Source organism: Candoia aspera, chromosome 6 (assembly GCF_035149785.1).
Source record: "Candoia aspera isolate rCanAsp1 chromosome 6, rCanAsp1.hap2, whole genome shotgun sequence".
NCBI lineage: Eukaryota > Metazoa > Chordata > Lepidosauria > Squamata > Boidae > Candoia > Candoia aspera.
This window is the reverse complement of record NC_086158.1, coordinates 47,682,566-47,708,899: the sequence shown is the minus strand read 5'-3', so window position 1 is coordinate 47,708,899 and position 26,334 is coordinate 47,682,566. Positions and strand designations below refer to the sequence as shown.

General features: G+C 40.1%; 1 protein-coding gene across 1 annotated transcript; it reads right to left on the bottom strand.

The window, feature by feature from the left end:
- Window positions 1-4,950: 4,950 nt before the first annotated feature.
- Window positions 4,951-24,576, bottom strand: FGF8 (fibroblast growth factor 8). Its single transcript, XM_063307069.1, has 5 exons — window positions 24,545-24,576; window positions 24,337-24,373; window positions 22,204-22,384; window positions 10,839-10,945; window positions 4,951-5,238 (listed from the first exon to the last, which is right to left on the bottom strand). Exons 1-5 carry the CDS (start codon window positions 24,574-24,576, stop codon window positions 4,951-4,953), a joined length of 645 nt encoding a protein of 214 aa, XP_063163139.1.
- Between the last annotated feature and the right edge of the window lie 1,758 nt (window positions 24,577-26,334).

The following is a 26,334-nucleotide window of genomic DNA, read 5'->3' as shown; positions in this document are numbered from 1 at the left end:
GGTCAATGGAGCAGGAGGACAACACAAGGACTAAAGGGAAGAGGTTTGAAAGCTGAGTCCTAAGCAATAAACAAATGTTCTTGGCCTGTTCTTGTAGAGTCAGGGCACACTGGAGATTTAACTCAGGAGCTTCCATCTTCAGTGCTGGCATCGTGATCCATTTCATTCTGTAATGACTCCATTTCATAAAGAATAGAACATTAGAAAGAAGCTGAGGATGAGATGTTCAATGTGCCTACAAAAATGTTCTGTCTAACTGAGCAGCACACATGCCATTGAACAGCAAGAGAAGTTGATGGAGTTACAGTATATATCTTTGCTTGCTTTGTGCTGTACTGCAGTACGGTAACCAGGGAAGGCAAGATGCCAAGAAAGGAACTGCATAAGACCTTTTCCCCTCAAAAGGAAATGAACTCTCAAAACAGCAGGAATTCCTCACAGAAAAATTGGGCTATAAAGAATCAAAGAAACCAGGAATATTATCAGTGTCTGTATATGACATCAGCTGGACCAGAATCTCACAACTTCAACATGACATACAGGTGGTTTTCCCCTTACTTCCAGGTGCTACACAACTTATTGTTTGATCCTGATACTTTAATACACTTCCTCCAGTATATTAGGGTTAGTATCATTCAAACAATTATCAATCATGAAGGGAATTTTTTAAAAGGGGGAGGAAAAGGGATCTCCAAAAACAAATCTTAGCAATGGCCACAGTCTATCAGCTTCTGTTACTAGTAATTATATCAGTTCTGCTGTAAAATAATGATAGTGTTCTTCCTTACACAAAGCAAGGAGATAAAATTCCCAGCAGACTTCATCTGGTCATCCATTAATTCATTTGATTTTCATTTGATTTACAGTATTTCCCACCTTTCTACTGCTTCATATACAGTAGTTGCAGGCTGGGGCTTACAGGGGTTGAATCCCACACACCTATAGTACACCAACACAGGGAAGAGTGAGCCAAACAGTTTTTGGGATATTTATAGATTCACACTCAGATCTCAGCCTCTTATTTCCCAAGAATTATCTAAAAAGCTATGTGTAGATAATTCTTCACAGGGATTCTCTCAAAGAATGTTCTTAAAAACAGCAATACCTCTCTCTTTCTCACACATATAAATGTTGCCAGTAAACATCATTTCACTGCCCTTCATAAATGGTGTTGGGGAGAGTACAGTGCTATACCTCATTTATCGGGGGCATATGCTAAGAATCATCAGAAAAAATCTATGGGTTCAAATGGAGAGTTATGTTAATGGAAGCACTAGTATTATTGGGTAGTATATGATCCCTTCTTTTACTGTAGCTCCAAGTAACAGCTATATAGCAAGACTGAATTATCCATCTCCTGATTCCCACCAATATGGTTCAGGTGGTGGACTTGGTTTGGCAACCATCAACCCTCATACCCTGAAATGGAAACCATGGCCAGCACCAGATCTGTTTGCAGGTCCTTCTTACTGTTATTGCCTTTCCTTCACCTGACCTCATCCAGCAAGCAAGAAGGAGGAGGAGAAATGTCTGCATTCCATGTCCTTTAACTTTGGAAAATGAGGTCATGTGAACCAGAGGAACAGCCACCCTTATACCTGATTCCTTTACCATTAACAAAATACACTGTTGATTAAAAACCACCCCATAGGATTTGGAAATAAATAACCAAATTAAGTATCTCCAGAATGTCCCAGATGGATTATATCCCATCCTTGTTGGATGTTCAGAATCCATTCTGCTGGTATAAATACTCATCTGTAAGTTAAGTCTAGAGATTTCCATTGGCTTTAGTGGATACAACAAGGTTTTAAAGGAAAGCTTTCCTTTGAAAGGTAACTGGAACAGAAGGTGTTGCATTAGAAGGTTCTCAAGTGCTTTTCTGAAAACTGTGTATGTTAAACTTACTATATGTTCTCACTTAATTCACTTCAGCCTCAAAATTTGCCTGGTGCTTAATCTTTCTAGACTCCCAGCCTACGTTCAATGAAGCAGAATGCTGTACTTCCAGCCATTCACAAACTCACAGACTTGAGACCCAACTTTTTCTATTGGGATCTTGAAGCCTACTGGGACTTGTCACACAGTAACTTTTCTCACCCCCATCCCACCCCATATCTGATATTAGCATATACCCTTTTTACTACATATAAAAACTTAGGCTGCTAATAGAGCTATCCACTCTGTTTTTCTAGTTTTATTTCAAAGCTGTCTGTCCTTCTGATGGCGAAGTCTGTATGTTAATTGTGCATGGTGGCTATATCTAACAGTGTAGATCACAAGAATAAGTAGCTTCTTTAACAGAGTAATCCAATGCATATTAATAGAAATAATAGCAACCCATTGCGTTAAATGGAATTTACTTCCATGTAAGTACATACAGGATTGTAGTTTTAAATTCATTTAGTGCAAGCTATTAAATAATATCATTTTAAACATATTTATGGAATTAGGAGATTGACCATTCCCAATAACTGACAGAAAAGGATTTCAAAATTAAATTACCAACTTTTGCTGAAATTAATTTGAATCATTAGCCAACAGAAACCACTCTCAATTGTTGAAAGTCAGCATTTGAAATTTTCCTGCAATTATACTTGCTACCCTTCTAAAGTTCTGAAGGGTTTGGGCAGCACAGCAAACATTAAAACTGGCTCCTCAGCTGAATGGAAAACTGTTGCATTAGAAGGTCCACAGGAAATATAATCAAGCTGCTGTGATGCTTCATTCCTGGAGGGCCAAAGTCAGGAGCCAATCCTGAAAGATTTGCAGTCTAGATTTTTTTTTCCCCTCAACACAAGTTGTTTGCAGATTTGTTCTCCTCAGTCTCATCTTCTACTCCTAGAAGATTCTTGTCCCTACAGTAAATCACACAGCCAGAAAGTCAAGCTCATTTGTACTAGCAGAAATTTTAATGCACATATTAAATAAATATTTCCAACAATTTAATATTTCAATTTGTATACAGTAACCTTTCTTAAGCCCTCAAGGAGCAAAAAGAGAAAGATGTGCTGTTACAGCAAGGTTGTTCACAGCTCTCATGCTCTTTTTTAATATACATTTTTTCTACTGATCTTATTTTAAATGACTTTGAAAATACACTTTTCAAATCAAATATGTGGCACAGAGTCTCATCCTTCAGAGTTAGTGAAGCCTCCTGAAGTCCCTGTTTGGACACAATATGTCATCCCAGACCATTGCAGATCTGAGTACAGTATCAAGATCTCTTTTGCCCAGATAAAGAACTAAACCAGGGCACAGACACGACGCAGGCAACATCAAAATACTACATAGGAATCAATCTGAAGTCCAGTCAAGACAAAATGGCAAAATAATGTTCCTTGGTAGATTCTGAATGAAAAATTCATGAGCACGGTGGAAAAGTCTAATATTGTTGCAATGCTTGCTTGTTCAGGAAAAGTTTATCTTTGTGAGAAATTAAACCCTTTGAACTTGCTGTATCTCTCATGCATGATTCCCCCCCGCCCAGTTTTAATCAAATTAGTGTATAAGGGAAACGTTTAAAAACTTCTAAACTTACGTCACTGCCTTAAAATCCATCATTAAAAAACAGGGCAGTATATGAAAATATAATCATAACCCTAAAAGATTAGTACTGCAGTTTGTTCAGTGACAACTAGCAAAGATGATCAAAACAGCAAAATGTCACTTCTAGATAGTTTCCAATTGACATGAATATGTCACTTGAACCCCATTTGAAGCACACACATACGAACACTTACATATACTGTATGTGCATGTGTGTGTTTCTAGTTCAGCGTAAACATTTTGATTATACTAATTGGCAGCTACAGGGAATCAGAACAGTTGAGTTGCACTAACAATACAATAAGGAAAAATAATCACAAATTAGTCCAGTTGCTAATTTTCCTCAAAGTATTTTTGAGGAAGTTGGCCTACAAATAGAACTGCAAACTCTAGAGTGGCAAAAAATTGCAAGACTAAGGAAAAACCCTCAAGGACTGAATTTGGGCCAGGAGTTCCAAGTTGCCAACCTTCTGGGAAGAAGGCTTCTTTTGACCAAAAGCACCCCTGTGGCCCTAGTATATGAGAGAATTTTATTCAGTCTTATGGAATATCCTTAGAAATGGAGATGTAATGGGGAAAATATCATTTTTTAACTCAATGGCACTTTATTAACAGGACAACAAATACAAAAAAATCTACAGATTTTTTTTTCAGGCCTTTGGAGAAATGATTACCATTGAAAGAACAAAGCAAACCAACACCTTAAGCTTCTCCTCCGGCAAGGGCTGTCATGATGTTTTCATCATCTGTTCCCTCTTACACAAAAATGAAAACAGTGACTGTGTCCCATCTGGGTAGGACCTAGAAGTCTTATTTGAACAAATTGGCTCCAAGGAAGACCACCATCTGCAGATATCAGAGACATCTCACACACATGCAAAAAACACACCAAAAAACCCCCCAGCACTTGTACAAGAACTGGGGATGAACTTCATCCTCTTAAGTTACTTATTTTATTTGAGGTAGAAACTTGGTCCCAAGTGTATGTATTTACTGAAGAGGGCATATTCTATGCTTATGCCTAGATCATCTACCTCCTACCAATCCCTACCCCATGTTAAAAACCAGTCTAACAAAACATAACACAGGCCCCCTCCCAAAGAACTCAAAATCTTCCTAAATGAAGAGCAACCTTCCATGAGTACTTGAACATTATACTGCTTTTTCTTTAAAAAGCAATAAAGCTGGAATACAAAAATAGAGCCTCTTTTTTGTTTTTTTAAAAAACACAAAACAAACAATTATAAACAACTAAATCAAGTTTTGTTCCCTCTCTTCTTCCATTCCCCCTTTCGAGTCATCATCATAAGTAAGTCTCTAGTTATTGTCCATCAACTGAGTCTCTGCACAGTGTCCTCCAGCAAAGGCAAAGTGGTCCTGAGTGGCACAAAGTGAGGCGGGTCAGGGTGATGGCTTTGGGCTGGAGTTTCGAGTCCTTTTACTCCTCCGATTGAATGGATAATTGAGAAATTCGAAGCGTCTGTGAGGCTCTGTTGTTTGGTGGCCTTTGGGCAGCCTCTTCATGAAGTGCACCTCACGCTGATGCTGACGAGTCTTGGAGCCTTTGCGGGGACGTCCCTTCCGGGTGAAGGCCATATACCATCCTTCATACTTCGCATTTTGTAATGCTGTGTAGTTGTTCTCCAGCACAATCTCAGTGAAGACACAATCCTTGCCTTTGCCATTGCTCTGCAAGTGAAAAGGAGTGAATAATTTGATACCTTTCATTTTACCCATCTCTCCTGTCCCTAAAGCCTGACTGGGCAGGCATCAGCCCCACGCCTAGGATAAGCCTCTTCCAATAAGACATTTTAGGGGTCTCTTGCTTCCATTTGTACAGGAACATCAAACCGTTAGTGCTCCATTATGCCAAGTAGCTTGACTGAAGCTAAGACCAGAATGATTGTAATATGGCACAATTTCATGACTGAAGAAAAATCTTTTCTTGGTAAGTTCTATAATCAGTTATAATTCACAGAGTCTGTGGTAGATAGCAAGGGCAGATTCAGTAACTAACAGTTTATGGGAATTACACAGAGTGCTCATAAACTCAGTCTTATGATTACTTGTTCCTTATCACATTTTGACTATCCTCTTATCAATAGAACTAAGACAAGTTTTCTTTCATTATTCCCCAAAGCGCCAATTTAAGTAGAAAAAGATAAACCTTTTACTGACTGTTGCTCACCAAAATCACCTGGTATAATCAGAATAGCAACAGTTCTATGAGTAGTGATAATATCTGTCTATACTTTGACCACCATCTGTGCAGCTAGATGCCTTAAGAACTGGATGCCATTGAACCTGCAATGCTCTATATGATCTGTATGTCCCTATATTTTTCAAACTTTTTCTCCTACTTTGTACATCAAGTTAGGATTGAAATTCAGAGTCTGTGTGAACAATAAGACTATTAATTTCAATGCTGGGTGTATTCATTAGCACAAATAGGTTTCATTTGTCTATCTGTTCAACAAACAGATATTTCCAGAAATGTATAACTCCTAAGTTAGGGAAACTGCAAGAGGTATTTGATACGACCTTGCCCTTTGCTCCTTTTCCCACTTCTTTTACTCTCTCTTACATATACATACATGCATAAATTATAGTTCACATATACTTATTTCTTTTCATTATGTTTTAGTTAATAAAGCTGTGTCTGAATAGAGTGGATCTTTCCCTGCCTTAATACTTAGGCCTAAAGTGATAGAGAAGATGGCACCTCACAAAAGGTGCCAAGTGTCCTTAGCACTTATTACAAAATATGGCAGACTTGGGATGTTGCTAATTAGTGTCACTTCATTTGAATGTAGCCTAACTCATTACAGATTTAAATAGGAGTGTTTGGAAGCCAAACACTAACACTTTACACCAACTGGCAAATCCAGAGGGGAGCCAAAAGGAATCACTTTGATTGTGAATCCCTAGCCCTCCGCATATACTAAACTCTGCCAAGAAAGAAAGCACAAGCAGCTAGAGTGTGTATGATTACTATATGGTTTAGATAAAATGTTCCCCTTAAAAAGTCAAAGAACAACTGCCACTAGAAGAATGCAGATTCATTCAGAAGATAGAATACACCACAACATACTCATAATAGATTGAGCGGTGATGCTATTCCTGGTTGAAAGAGGTATTTAGTCTCCTAGATGGCATCTCAGTACAAGCCCCATCAATTCTGCACTCTTCTGTTGCTGATCGATTCTAACCATGAACAGATGACACATGCAAAACAAAACTGAGGAAACTAAAGGACAACTAGGTTGAAAAGGAAGTAAGAGTCATCATGGAATACCATATATCTACTTATCTAAGCCTGAGCTCGTAATTTGAGTGGGGAGGGAGTTGGAACCATTGCTAAAAAACCAAAGCATCTAGAAACCTAGAAATTAACAATATTTTTTATATAAAGGGTCCCATATTCTAGTGTAAGAATATTTCAATAGGAACATGGAAAGCAATTTTATAACAGATCAGGTCCCGATCCATCCAGCTCCATACTGTCTTTGCTGACTGGTAGTGTTATCCAGTTTCAGGCTAAAGTCTTACCTTGGTTGACTAGAGATTAAACCTGGAATCTTCTGTGTGCAAATGCAAGACACCACTATTGAGCTACATCTCTTCCCTACACCTTGGCAACATTGTGGAACATTCTACAAAGAACAGCCATGGAGTCTGTAGGGAATGTCCATTGCAGTGAGAATGGGAAGAAATGAATACTGTATACATGGCAAGACTTAAGAATGCCCTTCACTTTTACAGTGTTGAGTTGCCACTATTTTCATCAGCTAAGATGATACAACTTGTGCATCTCATTAGCAAATACTTTTCCTGATTTCCCTCAACTGTATCATGTCACTCAACCCTATCTTGCAACCCACCTTTAGTTTTTTTTCCAAGAGCCTCAGGTATCTTCACCACAGAGTTCTTTATAAAAATTGAGGAAATACATAGGACCAAAGACTGCTCCAAGAGAGCACGAAAGAGAAAGGAAAACTTGCAGCCTTATTTCATGCTGAACGTACAGACATCATAAATACCTCTACAGGTAGTCCTTGCTTAACTATGCTAACTGGGACCAGAAACTCCATTGTTAAGCGACATGGTCATAAGTTGAAAAGCCACATGACCATGCCACTTAGTGACGGCAGTTCCAGCAGTCCGGTTGCTGTTAAGCAAGGACCTCACATAACTGTGACTTGAGACTTCTTGCTGGCTTCCCCTTTGACTTTGCTTGTCAGAAGCCGGCAGGGAAGGTCGCAAATTGTGATCACATGACCTCAGGGATGCTGTGATAGCTGAAACTTTGAGGACTGGTCATAACTACCACTCATTCAGCATTGTTGTAACAAGTAGTCATTAAATGAACAACTAGTCATTAAACGAGGCCACCTGTAGTTTGTAATAAATGATATTGTTACTGCAGCCAATTCCAAATCTCCCCTCCACACACACATACATTTTTTTAAAAAAAGTTTAAAAAGTTGTCCTCTGAGTCAAAATAAACTCCTTACAACTATACAGACACATCTATATAGGTTTTTTTATATACAATATGTAAATAGTTTATCATTGCCCATTCTAGGATGTTTTCTCAACTTCCCAGTCTAGCTTAAAACCCTGGTATGTCATGGCAGTCTCTTATCCAACTATTAACCAGGTCTGACTCTGGTTAGCTTTCTGAGGTTATATTTCTATTTTAAAAGGTTAACAAGCTACAATACCATTCTATTCTGTAGATTTCCTATGCCACTTCCTGCCTTTGAATGAGATACTCATGGGATTACCTTGCAGTGTTGCCATACATCACAGTTAGTGCTGAAAACAGTGTTTAATTCCTTTTAAAGTAAAAATTTACCAGAATTTCCATTTTTTCCAGTAAACAGAATAGAAAAAACTTGATAAAAAATATTAAAATTCAGAGAAAATGAAAGTAACTGCTTCATTCTTTCTTAATGCAAGAAAAAATAGAAATTGGGAGTTTTTGTTTTTTATGCCATGACATACCAGGCTAAAAAGGTGAGAAGGTGCAACAGGAGATCTCTGATCAAAAAGTCCCCTCGGTGGGGAGAAGTGAAGGGGGAACAGGCAGATCCCCAGTGCCAAAGAAAGAAGTTGAAATCCTTTCTTTATGTAATTTATCAGACTGAATTCTCCCAACCACAAAATATCTGAATTAGGAAAGCAGAACAGGAGAAAATATTAAACCTTCCTATGATATACCCAGGACTGGAGCTGCTGTCTTCATAGTGGCGGTAAATGCAGTTGGTTTCAACCATGGAAAATCTTCTCATGGTTTTCATGAAAGGGAAGAAAAATCTTGGTTATTTAATTTATTGCTACTTTATTTTTATGCCCAGGAGAGATGTTTGTGGGATTTTCTGCCTCAGGTGCCAACAAACTCGGCCAGGCTTCATCCCCTCGGATGTTCTCTGGGGAAAGACTGCATTTGCCCTTCTACTTCAGGCAGTACTGTAAAATAGCTGGTCTAGCCCCGGGGCCCAGGCCTTCCCCAATCCTTTTCTGGTGGCTGCTTGGTCATGCCCAGTGTCATCTTTAATCCCAAAGGATCAGGATGCTGATGTTGTGTCTAGCTCCTCGAGGTTTAATTGGAAGGAACTGGCCCTACCATCAAGCAGACTGAACTAGCTGCCTCAGGCAGCCTGTGCTGTAAACCCTGAAGAAGAGATCTGGGTGTGCCACTCAGCCTGTCCCCTAACAAGCCTGCTGTCTACATCTTTTGAAGACTCTCTTCTTAAATGTATATATTTTAAGTCATTTTGATTGTTTTGAACTATTTAATTTATTGTTTTAATCACATTTTAAGATTAAAAGTACTTTAAAAGTACTTTTTGTTTTAACTGTATTTCCATGAAGCATTAATAGAGTAGACAGCATGCAAATACTTCAGATAAATATATAAAAAGGGAAGAATTAAAAAGTACACGTGCTTCATAATACTGTGATTTAAGATAGCCTGGGACATAATAGCTTCCAGGGTGGGTAAGTGGGCTGTAAGGCTAACTTTAAGTTTCTTATTACTACACTGTGAAAATCATTTTTTATAGCAGCAAGCATGATTTTCTGTTCTTAGCAGAAGATAAGCTACAGTTTTCAAGGTCTTCTCGCAAAAGGCCTTTGAGTTTTATAATCTCATGGCCAATTTGTATCAAAATCAGCAGAAACATCACCCCTGCAATGTTTTCACTTAAAATTCATCAGGGTACTTGTATGTACCCTAATAAAAAAAAAATCTCCTTCTTATCCCTCTCTCATGTTATGGGAAGGAAAAAAGTGGAGCCCTAAATATGTTGACTCAAAAATACATTTCACAAAGTCCAGTGATATTTCAATTGGGTTTCTACAGGGCTCAAGGCCACAAACTTTGTCTAGAATAGAAATGCCCTTTCTCTTCAGCAAGCCTGTGCAGACTTAAGGTTAAAACAGTTGATCTTTTAAAATGAATGGTCGGTTAAAAAAAAAGCTTGCAGTATCATGTTTCGGATGGATCTCATTGTGCAACAAGATTCAGATATATATACAGCAATAATAGAGGGAAGGAAGATGTGCAAGAGTGGACAGAAGTAGACTTTCTGTGATGGTGACATGAAGAGTAATGACTAACCAAACACCAGTCAAAGGAGTTTGTTGTTTGTCATACCTATCCTATGGTTTCCTTTGGTTTGATGAATAAGGGCTTTAAAAACAACTGAGTTTAGAGATAAAATGTTTATTTGAATCCTCCCATCCACTTATATTTTACGCTGCATCTGAGACTGATGTAATTTTTTCTTGACTGTTTTTGACCAGTGAAATCAATGACGCAGTAAGCAGAAGCATAGGGGAAAACAAAATACTAAACCATTATTGGGATTATATTTCCTTTCTAGGAAATAAGTGTTTTGTGATTGGCCACATCTGCCATGGCCACTTTTTGTAAATAGCCAAGTTTCTATCCCCACAGTAACTATTTAGTTAGGGAATCCACTACATGTTTTCATCATTCCAAATATTCCCCTGGGTCCAAAAAAGTCACCTCTCTTCTCCACCTTGTAAAAGTGTGTTTAAACTGATTGCTTTAACTGTGTCTAGAAGCACTAGATTTAGAGGTTAAGGACTAACATGTTGCTTGAAAGTTTCCCAAACAAATGAAAGTATGCAAATGAGCAAATTTCTAGCTTCAGTTACATAGCCATGCTCTCACAAGGCTATTGTCTACTGCCTCATCAAAAGCCACTTTACCCACATTCTTAAAACCTTCCAGAAACTTTACTTGTCTGTCTTCTTACCTTGCCAATCAGCTTTCCTTTCTTGTTCATGCAAATATAGAAGCCTGTCTCCGCTCCCTTGATTCTTACTCTGCTCCCAAAAGTATCAGTCTCCACAATGAGCTTAGCTGGAAAGAATAAGGCAACAAGAGAAGGCAACAGAAGAAGTCATGTTACAAGATCAACATCATATAGAAGTCCCAGAGAAAAACAATTGTCAAACGGAATGACTTTTCACTTGTAGCAAGGTTTGCAGAACAATGAAAAGTAGTGATAACCATGTTGTTGGGTATTCTGTACAATGACAATAGAGCCAAGAAGGATCCAGGACTGTTCTGTTCTTGTGATGAGGAAAAGAACTCTGGACTATGGATGCAAAGTCCCCTAAATTTATTTTGCAATGCACAGAGCAACGTGCATGCTGAAACTCCATCCCCACCCAAATCTCATTTAAGAGTCTCCACTGGAAGCAAAAACAAAAAGGAATATATTTTACAGGTAACCAAGAGCTGTACTGTATATTACTTTTTCCCCTCTGATATGGGTGTTAATTGGAGTTGATAGAAGAATGGCACAAATAGCTCCAATATGTGTTTTTCCACTTGGCACTGAAAGACTGGGGAAGTTTTTATCCGTGAAGAGCTTATGTGATAATAACTTGGTTGATTTTTAAGGTGTCACAAGATTATTCTTTGCATTGGTCCCTGTTCTATTTACGTACATACATACATACATACATATTCATTTTAATACTATAACTGCAGTCTTTCTCTTCCTAAACTAAGAACTCTTAGTATTTAACTAACTGGGGGAGGAAGGCAGGGGGTGGGGGCCAGGAATCTGTGTATATGATTGACAGCCTTTCATCACTGCTGAGCTAAAATACTATCTACCCATCCTTGAATTGGCAGAAAACTACACCAGCATAAAATTGGCTGTCCCCATAGCTGATCCCTATCCTGCATCAACTCTCTGTTTCAAGTCACTGCAGTCATCTGACTACCTTCCAAGATAACAGTAACACAACCTTATAGATTTTTATACAACCTGATGCTGACCTTGGACAGTGTTGAAATAAAGGGAAAATACTATGTTAATACTGGTACATCTAAGAACTTAAGCATGTCTGTCTCATAGTCTGGAGATAAGTGAATCATAGATAACATCATAGGAACACAAAAAAGAAAAAGAAAATATTGCCAGCATGTGTTTGTGCCATGATCAGGGGCAAATGGTGAAAGCCCTATGGCACACAATGTGGGGAGACAAGAAAATCAGAAGTTTAATACAAAACCGATGTCAGCAATAAATACAAAAATAATGGCATCTTCTACAGATAGCAATCTGTACAACAATGTGGGAATTTGAAATCTCTTGCTTAATTATCTTGTCTTCATTACATCTCTGTTCTGTGTAGGCCATGAAGAACCTGAAGGCAGTTTAAGACCTTCTCTGCCGCCTTCTCTCCTTGCATAGATGTTGATTTTGCAGAGAAGAGTAAAGCTGACCTCTTAATGCATTTCATGTTTGTGAGAGTTGAGAGGGCATATTGATTTAGTCTCAGTTTTTTAATGGGCATTGATTGACTTATGGAGCTACTATGCAAATTACAGATCAATAGCTTGTCCCCTTCGTCTTGCTTTTGCATGAACCCCAAAGATCTGGAGCCAGATGTCCTCCAAGAACTGTCTCAGGAATCCAGCTCTGCCCTAACATTGTGCCTGAAAGAAATAAAGGATTCCATGTGGAACTTTTGTTTAGGGTTCAGGGTGCCCAAAATTCCTGCGAAGAACTGGACTTCTTGCTTGCCGTTTCTGACCCTAACATGATGATATATCCCTAAAACTGGACCCCGGTCTTCTTCTTTTCTGATAATACTTGAGCCATTGAAGATAAGGGCCTTTATTTTATTTATTTATTTATTTATTTATTTTAAAATGTAAATGTAAAAAAGAAATAGGGACTTATTTACATTTATGGTGGGGATGTGAAAAGATTTAAAAAACATTGGAAAAAGGTTTTTGCTGAGACAAATGAAATACTGTCTATTAATTTGCAAATAAGTCCAAAAATTGCATTATTGTTAAATTTTGGAAATAAGAAATTAGAGTGGCAAAAGAAAGATGATAATTTTTGTTCTGCCTTAAGATTAAGAATAGTTCAAAAATGGAAAGTGGATTATGAGTATGAGCTTGAAGATTGGTTTAAAGAAGTATGGAATATTTCTATTAATGATAAATGGCCATGTGAACTAAAATATAAAAAGGGTTTGGTGAAGAGGAACAATTTCGATGTTATATGGGGTGAATTTCTGGAATATGTTTTTGTTAAAGGGAAGGGAGTAAAACCAGATCAATATATATTATCTTTTTGGAGAAGAGGGTTTATTAAGAATTATTAATAAAAATGTGTGATAATAAAAAGTAAAGAGATAAGGAGGGTTATAGGTCCCACGGGTGATGGGTGCATGTAGAGGTTAAGTTATAAAGTTAAATATGTTATGTCTTGGTTGTTTGATTGAATTATTTTATTTATTTATTTATTTTTGTTACTATTGGTTGTGTTTTCTGTAATTTGTATTTTAAATAAAATAAATAATAATAAATAATAATAAAAAAAGAAGATAAGGGCCTTTGCTAAAGAAGGTCAAATTCTGAGACTTTATAACCTACCGTATTGACACCAGTGATTGGAGTTCATTGCATCTTGTATACAGATAAAATAGCTCTTCTTGGACTCCCGGTGGGGACAATGGTGGCTTGATCTATTTTTTTATGCTATCTGCGGATTGATCTGTCAGAGCAGCTTTTTTTCTTGGGCTCAGGCAGGCTTCCTTGGAGCCCAGAAGCATTTTCTGGATTAAGGAGGACCCCAGGAATCATCCCATGTGTTCTCCAGATGGCTGGTCACAGCCAAAAAACCACAAAATGGCATTTTGTGATCAACTGATAAGCGATTAGCTGGGAGGTGGAGCCATCATGTTCCCAAGCCACTCTGAAGCCAAATGGACCTTAAAGCTGCCCACCCAATTTCTATAGTACTTGGGTTTTTTGTTTAAATTTTACCAAAGAGAGGCTTTCTACAACAGAGAAATGGGGAATCTCTTGGCGACTCTCATTATTTTTGAAAATTATTAACTTGAAAATGTGGCTTTTTATATATAATTTGTTAAATTGAGATTTAAAGAATTTTGAGTTTTTTAATTTTTTTTTTATTAAAGTGATTTTTGAGGAATATAAAACTTGCTCTTATTTGCTGAAGCTGCAGATTGGAGTTCTGATCTATTTGTTTTCACTTCCCCATGGGAATGCTGTTTGTTATTACTTTTCATTTTCCTGACTGGCCACACTGAAGATAAAAAGGCTGGAGAGAGTGTTCAGTTACAGTGTTAATGACTTTACCCTCCTGAGGCACTAGAGGGCACCATACTCTATCTTACTGTTAAGAAATATGGAGGAAATTAATTTGATATTTAAAGATCTCTACAATGCTGTTGTTCAAGTCTTGGAGCATTTCCAATTTGTGGAATCCAAATTGTCACAAGAATCGAGAGAAACTTATAAGGCTGAAAACTACCTTAAGAGTAAAGTGGTTTCTCCAAAGAAAAAGATGAGAATTGGTGACTTACATTTAAATAGTCAAAGGAAAATTGAGTTGTCGAAAGTTGAAGATAGGAAGACTGTGTTGCCACCACACCATGATCAAGAAAGAGAATTAAATTCTAGAGGCTGGAAGATTTTGGACAAATATTTGGGTTTTTTAAAACAGGTTGTGGAATTTGAAATTGAGAAGAAGAAAGTTCTGTACACAATACTGAGATATGTAAATGCCTTGGTTTACTTTGAAGTGGGATAATTGTCTAAATGTGTTTATCAGGATGGTTTCTTAAAAGTTTGGATAAATGGTTATGCTGTTTTGAAAATTCTTACATTTTTGGTAAATGCCAAGGTTACTGTTTAAATGTGGTTATCAGGATAGTTTTTTAAGGGTTTAGATAAATGTTTATGCTGTTTGGATAATTCTTATATTTTTGGTTAATGTTAGTTTAGTTGGCAGACAGGAGCAAATTATAGTGAAGAAGGGTAGTGTTTGTTACTATATTGTTGTTGTTGTTTATTCGTTTAGTCGCTTCCGACTCTTCGTGACTTCATGGACCAGCCCACGCCAGAGCTTCCTGTCGGTCGTCAACACCCCCAGCTCCCCCAGGGACGAGTCCGTCACCTCTAGAATTGTTACTATATTAGGTTCTAGATTATGTTTGAAGGGTTTTATATGTTTAATTGGGAGGGTAATCTTGTTTTAGAAGGGAATGTAATAATGAGAATTTAAATGCTTTATAGAAATGTTTACTATAATATGAATTGGAGTAAGAGGTTGATATTGATTTATGTATATCTTTGTTATAGAAAGTTGGAAGTCACTTTGTAGTAGTTGGTTTTGTGTTTTTCTACACCTTTTTAGTTCTGTTTCTTTTTCTTTGTAGGCTTCTTTGTTTCAATCATTTTAGTTTTCATGTATATTTTGACAATGCTTTAATAAAGTTTTCTAAGATAAAACAGCTATTCTTCTGTGATCCACATCTGATCCTTTCTTTTACTCCCCACCCCCACCCCATTCTATCAAGGACCTGTTTTTAGATGAATATAAAAAGTTCTACTTTGCCACTCCTGTCCTTCCCAGATATTCTCAACTATATAGTTCCTACAAAATATGTATTCCTAGCCATTGTGAGTCCCTCTGGTGGGAGGAGATGGACGGTGACAAATTTGATAAATAAATAAATTGTGATTAGAAATCCTTTTGAAATAATTTGTAATGAATGCAGGCAAGTTTTGAGTAAGGTGTGGAATGTCCACAGGAGGTAGTCTTTCACAAATCAGTATGACCAATCCTCTACAGGGGTTCAGAGGAGATGAGATTGTGACAAACCACAGTTTTGCTTAAGCCAGAGTATGCCATGTTCATATTTAAAGCAGGAGTGGAACTATGTTAGGAACCCCAAAGAGCTACAATTATATAATCAGGAACAAAGGTGCTGGATTAGAGTTTCAGTATTTAGTCTTTTTAGGTCCTATATTTTAAATGTCTATTGATAATCAGACAATCTTAAGCAAGTATTGAACCAGTTATAATAGTTTAGATTACCCTGAGCCTAACTCTAAAATCCAGAGTTTGAAACCAGCTGTGTCTAATATGTTCAGTACCCAGATGCTATAGAATGACTCACTCCAGTATTATACCTTCCTGCTGTATGCAAATTGTGGCAGCTGGACCTTGCCATATCCATAAATAAGAATCTAAAGTGGATATGCAAACAAGTATCCTCAAGATATTTCCTACTGTCCCTTTTCAATAGCCATGATAGCTAGAACTGAGGGAAGTTGCAATCCAAATATCTGGAAAGCATTAAGTTACCTATCTCCTATCTAAAAGGACCTTGAATGTTGCTGCAGTGAAACAGCTTTTGTGTACCACCTTTGATCCTGAATTTCCACCCATCAATGCAAATCCTACTTCACTGAGGCTGTGCTAATCACACTAGGGCAAATATAAACACAAACATGCTCAGCCAACCAGATGATCAGTTTTATGGCACTTCAGCCTTTGCAGGATAGCTCTGCAAGGCCCTTTCAAAAGCAGTAGTACGATATTCACCTGTAGTGAATTTTAGGGAAAGAGAGGAATAGCACTGCAATGGAGATGAGGCACAGTGCTTTCCATAATATCCATTGTCATCTCTCCCTCTTTTTTGTCTTTTATTTTTTAGACTGGATGTCAAGGCACTACTGTGAAAGAAGGGAAGCATTCAGATTATCAAAAGGCTGGTGGACTTGCAGAACAGCTGGAACTGAATAGACTCAGTGTAAAGTTTGGAAAGGCTCACTATTTACCCCAAATACTACATTCAGCTAAAGTCTTCTATATAAAAGGGTATTTCCATCAGTGGCACAAGAACAGAAGTACACATTGGGGGCAAAAACAAGAGCATGAATAGGAGAAACTGCACAAATTGTTTAACCTGATTTATTAATTCTCCTCTGCTAATGATCTTTCCCTCACTTTCTCATTTTAACCCATCATTTCTTTAATCAGTTTCTAATACCAGACATAATTCTGTGTAAGGGGAAGAATAGGGTTATCAGATCTTGGCTGCAAAAATCTAGGTGAACCTTGGATGGTTTGTTTTAAAAAAAAGGAGTTAAGAGCTCTCTGTCTCTCAGCTGCCATGTTAGCATCATCCACATTTTTGCAGTCCGGTTCTGGTAGCCGTTGGGAAAAATGGGTCCTGGAGGATTAATCTCTGCCTTCTCTCCAATATTCTTCCATTTGGGTTGCTTTTGTTAACATGGGTTGAATCACCCATAGCCATACTGCCTCTGTCACTGTCATGATGCTTGGGGGACAGTGGGGGAAATTGTTCTTTTTTAACCAGCCATTATAATACATAGCCACATTCTCCAATCACAATTGCTGTACTAACAGAAGAGAAATATCTCAGCCTTCCCCCCAACTAGATGTGTTTGGACTACAACTCCCAGAATTCCCAGCCAGTATTCTAGGAATCTTGAGTGTCTGAGGAATGCTAGACTGGGAGGGATACCTTGTTTTCCTAGCAACAATAAATCACCGCATCAATTTGATTATCACATCAATTATCCTACCAGTTCTAAGAAGATGCAATATGCTTGCTGCAAGCAAAGGAAAGATCCCAGTGCAACAAGCAAGAGTGCACATTTTATATATAATTAAGGAGAGGCTTTTTTTTTAAACTGTGTCAGGCTTGGCCTACCCATGTACCTTCTCCATAAGCAACAAACATTTCTACAGGGTTTGTAGTTTATTGCAGGCATAGATCTTTCAATCTTTTTAAAAAAATAATTTCTGCCCTGCCTTCTTGGACCTACAACATGTGATGAACTAAGCGCAAACCATTTCCTTTTCTTTTTTCTCAGGTAGGAGAAAGAGGAAGTGATTACATAGGATTATCAACATCTTAGTGCCCAGGCTACAGTATCAATACTGAAACAATCTCTACAACTTCTGTGCTTAGGAACGCTCAATACCTTTATCAAGTCTTGGGTTTTATTCACCTTATTCAGCTTGCAATGCAATAACTTGTTTATTTGTTATTTACCACATCAGCAGCTCCAAAGTCAGTATACAAGGCCTGCAATGTGACTTGCCCAGAACCTGGCCCTCTGCTGGGCTAAATAAAATAAAATAATGGAAGCCAAGATACTGCCATCATCAAGACAAGGCTCTCACACTTGGTACAATAAGCTCAGGAGTGTCCTGAACTAATGGAATCTAGCTTTACTAGAAGCTGGTTATAACACTTTTCAGGATATGTTATTTCACAGGTTCCTACATTCCATCCAAAACCTACCCGTTCCATTTTTATGCCACAGACAACATATGACTTATGTGTAATCCCTTTTTATTTAATCTCTTGGACTCCTCCCTCCCCCCTGCCCCAGTTCCAATGCCAATATTCACCTGAGAACTGCCAAATAACAGTCCAAGTAAACTAATTGGTGTATCAAGTCCACCTTGATGAAATATTTTTCTATTTAAAAAAATATGTTATTTTAAAAGTACAGACTCTCCAAAATGAGAATTCTGTTCTCCTCTGGTACAATCAATGCATTGTCATAATAACCATATCTTGTGACACTCAACAGCCAAAGCAAAAGTGTGATGCCAGCTATAAAATAGACTCTCTTTAATAGAGCAAAGTTTATGGGCCTGGACTAAACTTTCTCCAGATATCCACTAGGAACTTGAAACAACTTCTAGAGTCACCCAACTATTGTGGGGTCAGTAGAGAGGTAATGAAGTGGCTGGATGATGCTAGAAGTTGCGACAAGTCACCAGTGTGAAAATGCTTTAAATATGGGAATGGTCTCTTCTTTGGATGATGGTGGCTACCATAAGGTCTAGTTATTTTGTGCAGGGGACAGTTTTTCAATATGGTTAAAAGAACAGAAAAGAGAGGATTACCTGTTTCCTCCTATCAATGACTCCCCTCCAAAATATTCCAAATACCACTATTAAACCCTTTAATAGCCCTGCCCACCACCAGGAGGGGACACATAGCTGGCCAGGTGGGACCCCTTTAGGGTTCCAACCAACCTATGGCCTTGATGTTAGCTTTCCCTATCCAAGAGATCCACATGCTTTCCTACAGAAACATAGTCTGTTCCATAATGAAGGCATATTATTCTACTCTTTTTCTAATAAAAACATAGCACAATTACTACTGGGTCAGATCAAAAGTCTGTCTAGGACAGAACTCCATTTCCCACAATAGTAAGACATGAGTACAATAGCATCCCATTCTTGTACTTAAGGTACTTAGAGAATACTCTGTCCACTAATGTAATATTTAATAACAATGCAGAAACAGCTACCTTGAAATTTCTTGACAGTTTTCTTTTCCTTTAGAAGAGTCTTTTGTTTTTCTACTTCATTCTCCAGATCTTTGAGAACTTCTTTCAAAAGAAATTGTATTTTTTGAACTAATATTCTTACTGAAAATGGCAGAAGACGCTACTAGTAGAAACACGCAGGGCATTTTCTGCATGGCACCAGTTCAGCCACTGAGATGGATAGACAATTTTTCTATAAACCTGATGAATCCCTTTTTGAAGCCATCTAGCCTGATGTCATCACCCTCATCATCTCTCTCTCTCATTCTCTCTCTCAACTCTTCCTGCTTGAAACTGCGTAAAGGCAGATCTTTTCCCTGGGTGTATGTTGAGCTGTATATGGATTACAATACTGTAGCCTTCTCCGAACTGGCTTTGGACTTCACCAGCCATAATCCCCAGGTTGAAAAATACTACATTCCGGCATCACATCACTTCTTCTTCCAACCTATTATAAGCCCTTTAACTTTATTGCTTCTTTTGCCTATAAAATATTAACATCTGTAACCTCCTCCTTGCCCAAGGACAATTGGACCCCTGACTCCTTTTCATTGAGCTGCATAGACAAGGTTCCCTTATTTATCTGTCTTTGGGGGACACAAGTAAGGGAGGTCGATCAAGAGAGCAGTTAACATTTAAAGAGCATCAGTTTTCATGCCCTTCCTCTGCTGACTGGTGGAAAGGCATAGAAAAGCAGCCCCAAACACAGGCAGAACACCACATGCTTTTTTCTCTTCTGCCTTTTCAAAGGCCTTTTTCTGATTTATTGCCTGTTGGTCAGCTTTACCACACGAGCCTCTTTAGGGACTCACCCTCCAACACTGAATTGCTGCTGGCTTGACAAACTCAACTGGTTTGAAACTCTGCTTTGGCCAGAGATACAGATCGAAAGCAGAGCAGAAAATGCCAGAGAGCTAAAGATAACCTCCCTGCAGGAAGGCAAACCAGCAAAATGCCCATCCCAATCCTAATAATAATAATAATAGTAATAAATATATAGGTAGCCCCTCTGCAGTTGCAAAGTTCCCTCAAAGACCCAATCAGAAATAAATGCAAGAATTATCATTCATTTCTAACACTACTTCCTCTCATAATGATATAGTGATTCAAAGTCAGATTGCAGATTACTACAGAAGACAGAAGCAGACCAAGCTTTAAGATCCAGGGGCTTCACTCCTAATTAGAAAAGTGAGTCAGATATTGACAATCAAGACAGATAACCAAGAAAAATGGACCTGACATTAAGTCAGCCATTAAAATGTCACAGCAGAGAAAACAGCCATTGGTGGAAATAAATCACAAGAAAGAAAGAAAGAAAGAAAGAAAGAAAGAAAGAAAGAAAGAAAGAAAGAAAGAAAGAAAGAAAGAAAGAAAGAAAGAAAGAAAGATCCAAACAATAAAAAGCAAAACAAAACAACTTGAGGTATGTTTAATATAAGATGTGAAGGGTGTGAAAAGCTGATTTTGTTGGTGACGGGGTAAAAGCTGAACATTTCCAACTCTATTCTTTCCCTTCAGTGACAGATTTATCCCAGTAAAATTATGTTTCATGCTCAAACTTTGAAAGGAAAGCGGCTACGTAGATGCAGAAAAAATGCAGCGAGGCACACTTGATCCCCTAACTGGACTGCGAAGAGGAGAAAGTATTCAGGAAATGTTTAAAAAGGTGAAAGTAAGAAGAGTTTTAATAGCTCTTCCAGACATGGGGGTCTCTCCAGAGATTCATATAGAACAATCCTGAACCTCTATTTTAACATTTACAGACTTGCGACTCTCCTAAAATCTTACATCTGAAAAACTGCTTGTGTTCTCTTTCTTTTTAGATCACTGCTGAGTTTGCTTCTTATGCTTCAAATGCTTAACCATTTTTAATAGAAATATTTTCTTTTGCAAGCCATTCATTCCAGTCTGTCTTAATGCCATTATTTAAACATTAAGTAACTTCTTAGAGAATGCTTTGATATTTAAGGAAGGGATGCACACTTTTCCTTTATTTAGAATCAATCTATATGCTTTCAGTTATGGCTGGGACAGTTTTCTTGAAAAGCCAAGCCTGTATACACATGCAAATTCTGCCCTCACTATCACTGCCTGGTAAAAATTGTAATGAAATCTTCAGCCAGCTTAAATATAGGCAAACCTGCATGATTCTCAGATAATAGTTTGACGTGAGAAGGGGAAACTGTGGCTAATGTGAGAGGTCAATACTTGTATTCACGATATGTAAATTGTAGAAATACAGAGATTCAACATTAGGATGTGCATTACTGACCACAAATTGAAAACAATGCAATTGTGGAGCATCTCACTTAATATTATACAGTGTTTCATAAGAAAAGTTAGAAAGGAGAACATAGGCTTATGGTTTGTTGTATATTTTTGATGATCTGTCTGAATATAATTGACCATTTGTAAAGCTAAGTATCACGTAAAACTTTAAAAACAGCCTTCTATTCTCACACCATTTTCTTTTTGGGAAAGTTATTTTGTGCATCCTAAAGGCTTATTTCCCCAGAGCAGCCTTCCTTAGTTAAAGGCAAGACCTGCCTGTGATTCTAGAAAACTGGGGGGTAGCATCACAAAATGCAGACATTCCAGTTTCCTTATTTCTGTCCCACTGTTGGGCTGGAGCTATACTGCAAGAAGGCAGCTATTCTCCCACAGCCCCAGGATCATATTTCTTAAAATTTGCAACTCATCCCACCATTCCAGTAGTCAGTGATCAGGTGTAAAATTGAAGCCCGCTCTCCTCCACAGAAGCTCTGGCTCAATCCTCAATGGGAAAGCATTATACTGTTATTGCAAATATTGATCCCCACATTCTTCCGTCACAAGCTCTCTGCATTCCAAATGCTTGTAATGATTTCTGGCAAACAAAGGGGACGGAAATCATCAATTACTGGTCTGCATGCATGCCCTCCCCACCCCCGCACTGCTGCCCACACATACAGACTTACCATGAGCATCTCCATCCTCAGCCATAGCATTGATTTTCTTGTTCTCCAGGATTTGAACGTGCTTCCCACTGGTCCGACTGTACAGCTGATAGGTCCGGACGAGTCTCCGGCTTAGCTGGTCGGTCACCAGGCTCTGCTCCCTCACATGCTGTGTAAAATTAGGTGGGGACTGAACAGTTACCTTTAGGAAATTAAAAAATATACAACGCACCATTATAATCTCTGCTCCTCTGAGAAAGGCTATCTTGGCGTGCTCCTGGTATATTTGAAGAGGGCACCAAGACGGTGCAGTGCAGAGTCGAGGCTCTTATGTGTTGATGTAGTAAAGCCCGGCATTCCAGCAGTGACTGAAAAGTTACTGTGCTGCCCAGGTGTTTATCATTGGAAAACAAGCACGCAAGAGAGGAAATAAAGATGAGGTTGCAAACATGGTGGCTTTATTTCAGCCATAAACTGAGTCCTCTTTGAGACATTTAAAATTGAAGCTCAGCAGAACAAACAAAAATTAAAATGAATGTGCCACATCATTCGTAACCGTATCATGCAAGACTAAATCCTGGAGTGGCTTAAATACACCCATGTAGCATGCAGGGAATCCTGCTTGCCTGGAAATCATCTCAAGGCTCTCAATTCCTGCATTTGTTCCTGTTGCTTTGATATTGGCTTTCCAGCTATTTCAACTGGTCCATCTGAGAGTTTTGTCCTGCAGGGCTCAGAGTGGCTCTGTGCCCTGGGCCAGAGCAATCAGTGCATGGGGGTGGGGACGGGGCTAGCGATATTTTATCCCTTGAAACAGGGATCGGTTGTGTCAGCAGCCAAGGCAGTTCAGAAATGTCTCTCTCGCTAATATTTATGAGCCCCTCCATACAGACAGGCTTGCTGTGGGCTTCCCACCCACCCACCCGCATTCAAAGTTATCGTGAGCTGGCGGTTCAGCAACGGAATGATTTGAGCTCCCAACTGCAACCCTGCAGTGGCTTTGCCAGGGCCGAGCCTGTTTCTCTCCTCTCCCAGGCTACACTTCTTCCACCCCCAACAGGTCTCCAATTCCTCTTTTAAGTCTGAAGGGTTTTAGTTTGCCCCTGACATTTATAAAGACGTATTCTGAGCAAATGTTGAGGAGATTTGTTCCTTTCAACTTCATGGGGTGGCAGTGCATGAAAAAAGCCTCTCTCCTCCCTGCCTCCCCACCCCCGCCCATCTTCAGCCCCATATCAGCTACCAGAGTTGTTCCAAAGAAACAGGGAAGCAACCCCTTCCTGAAAGATAGAGTTTATAGAAGGTTTCCCTTGATAATTCATCTCTCTTTTCCTTCCTTTGTGTGTGCGATGTGTGCGTGCGTGTGTGTGCGCACAGAGATGCATGGGTTTCTTTCCATAACGTCTCTAGATTGCCTTGCCTGCTCTAATGAGTAGACCATGTGGCCAACCATAAACCTCTTTGATTTCCACCTCATATCCCCAAATATTACAACACTGTAGGTATACACTCCCTTTATGTTCAGTTCCACTGAATTCAGTTTGTTTACCCAGCTTTATAGACTTAGGGAATCATTGCAGATTTAATTCAGAATCCTACACCTGTTCTCCTTCTCTTGCAGGGGAAAGTTTGTGCGAGCTTTTGGCTTTTACTCCCTGGATTTGCAATCAATAGTGCACCAAAAGGGTTATAAATTCCACAGTATCAGACTGTGTTGCTCCATATGTTAAGGAGGTTTCTAATTTCTACAAAGCAAGGGTATTACTAAGGTCTTTTCTATTATTAATTTATATCTCTTAAGTGTACATTTTTAAAATCATAATAATGGAAGAAGTGTGCTTCCTATTTAATCCTGGAAACAGGTTAGAGAAGTAGTTCACTAAGATTTAAATGAATTGTCACCGATTTCCTACCCGGGATTCTTCAACACGTACAGTTTGGGGGTTCAGCGTACATCTGCTCTTACTTTAACCCAATGTACACTCTCACATTTTGCATCTTATTCTCTACCCCCTGCGCTTGGTTGCCCACTTAATCATAGGGGTTCCTTTTATTACATCGCTTTTTTCAAACAGGAAAGAGAAAAAAGCTTGACTCTATCGGAATAATAAAAATCATCGCAGCTATTTAGAAAGGATTAAAACAATTCCTTACCTGTGCCTGCAAGCAGAAAGCAAACAAGTGCAGTAGCCTAGAATAATGGAAAAAGGGGTGGGGGTGGGGGGGAAAACAAAGTAGATGGTGAGATGACTTTTGCCATTGAAATGGAGCAGAAATAAAGATGGAAAATCGAGGAAACTGTTTTTCGGGGAGGGGAAGGGAAATCTAAATCAGTCAATAAGCGGCAAGACTCAATACTTACAAATAGCTGAATATGGAAGAGAAGAGATTCATCCTGAGCGATTTTTGCCCGGCGACTTGATTGGCTCTCGGCGCAGAAGCAGGCGCTGGGGTTCCGAGTTTTCCCACCGCCCCCCCCCCGGTGGCTTATGTTAACCGGCGGCGCTCCGGAGCGGGGGGTGGTGCGGGGAGGCTCTCGGCTTCTCCGAGCGCGTCGTCGTCCCTTCCCGAGACGCTGCTCTGCCCGCACGCCGTCTCCCGCGGGGCGGCTCAGCCTCCTCCTCAGGGCGAGGGGCTCCCCCGGCGCTCCCGGCCCATCCCTTGAGAGCGTCCCGCAGCCGAGCAGCGGAGAATCACCCGGAGCTTCGGCTTGCCGACCCGGCGCGCCTGAGGCAGCGGCGCTGGCTGTCAGAAGGCTCCGGGGCCAAGCCTAGAGGGCAGGCTGCGCTGACAGCTCCGCGCCAGGAGCAGGAGAACCCGGGGCTTCGAGGCTGGCGGCTGCGGAGCAAAGAACGGGAGGCAGGCACTCGGCCGGGTGGGTGTGCGCTCCTCTCTCGGAGCGCCCGAGGGGCAGTACGCACCGGCCCGGCCCTGGTCCCTCCTCTTGTGTGCTGCTCGCCAATGTGCCAGCCCCTTCTCATCTGTCCGGGGATGGCCCTAGACCCGCGTCCCCCACCTCCCCCCCGCCACAACACAGACCGTCCCCCATCCACCCCTCGACGGGACCAGCCAGCAGCGCTTGAAAGCATCCCGCTGGCGAAGATGCGCTGGCTTCGAGGGACTCTGGCCTTCCCCCTCCTTCACTCCCCCTCGCAGCTTGGCCGGGAAGGGCATGCGAAGCTTGCAGACGCCTCGCATGTTTCTGGGGTATGCCAGTTATTGCCTTGGTTCAGAAAGAGGCTACGGACACGCTTCTGGATCCCGTACCTTTCGTACGAGCAGTTTGTCTATCAGTGTAACACCGACGACCGCGACGGACAGGCACGGAAACAAGTTTGAGGGTGAAGGCCGTTTCTAGTATGTGTACAAGCTGCCGTGATTTCCCGCTGAAAAGTATTGTTCACAGGCTAGGTAAACCTCGAGCGCTCCTTTCAGCGGAAAGGTGGCATGCCCCTGTAATGCCTGACGAGTGTGGCCGAGCATCTGCTTTGTGCGACCGGTTCGAGAAGTGGGCAGTAATCCAGCGGTTTGGGAGAGAAGACGAGTAAAGGGGGAGAGCAGGCCGTAGAGAAACCCCGCGAAAGTACCGCGCGGCGTGCACCTGGGCGGCGCTGAGGAAGCCCAGCAAACGCGCAGGAATGCCGGCTTTCCTCCGGGGTTTCGGGGTTGCGTCTCGGAAGGAGCCTCGAAGGGGCTAAAGGAGAAGGGGCTGAACAAGAAACGCCAGAGCTAAACTAGGACACTTCTGGTTTTCCAGAGCCGCTGAGTATTTAACATTTCCTCCAGTTACATCCAAGGCTGCCAGAGAAATTCCTCAAAGCAGCAAGTCCCCTGAAGCACTAAAACGTGCATAGGAAGCGCAGTAGCTAAGATATATGGACATGCACGCCCACACATGATGTGCCTGACTAACCAATGGTGCTTTGTTAACAGTGAGCATGTGTGGAGCCATACCACATACCCACAAAGACCAGTAATGGCTTCCTCATCCTAGGACTACATAGAGGAACACAAACATCCCCCCCCCAAAAAAAACCCCTGCTCTTCAGCCCTGGAACTTGGTTTTAATGGTGTGGTACAGCCATGTGACACCTGAAGCCATTCAACGCCTCCAAGCCAGGACAGGCCGTTTCCCCCAAACAATGCATAGTT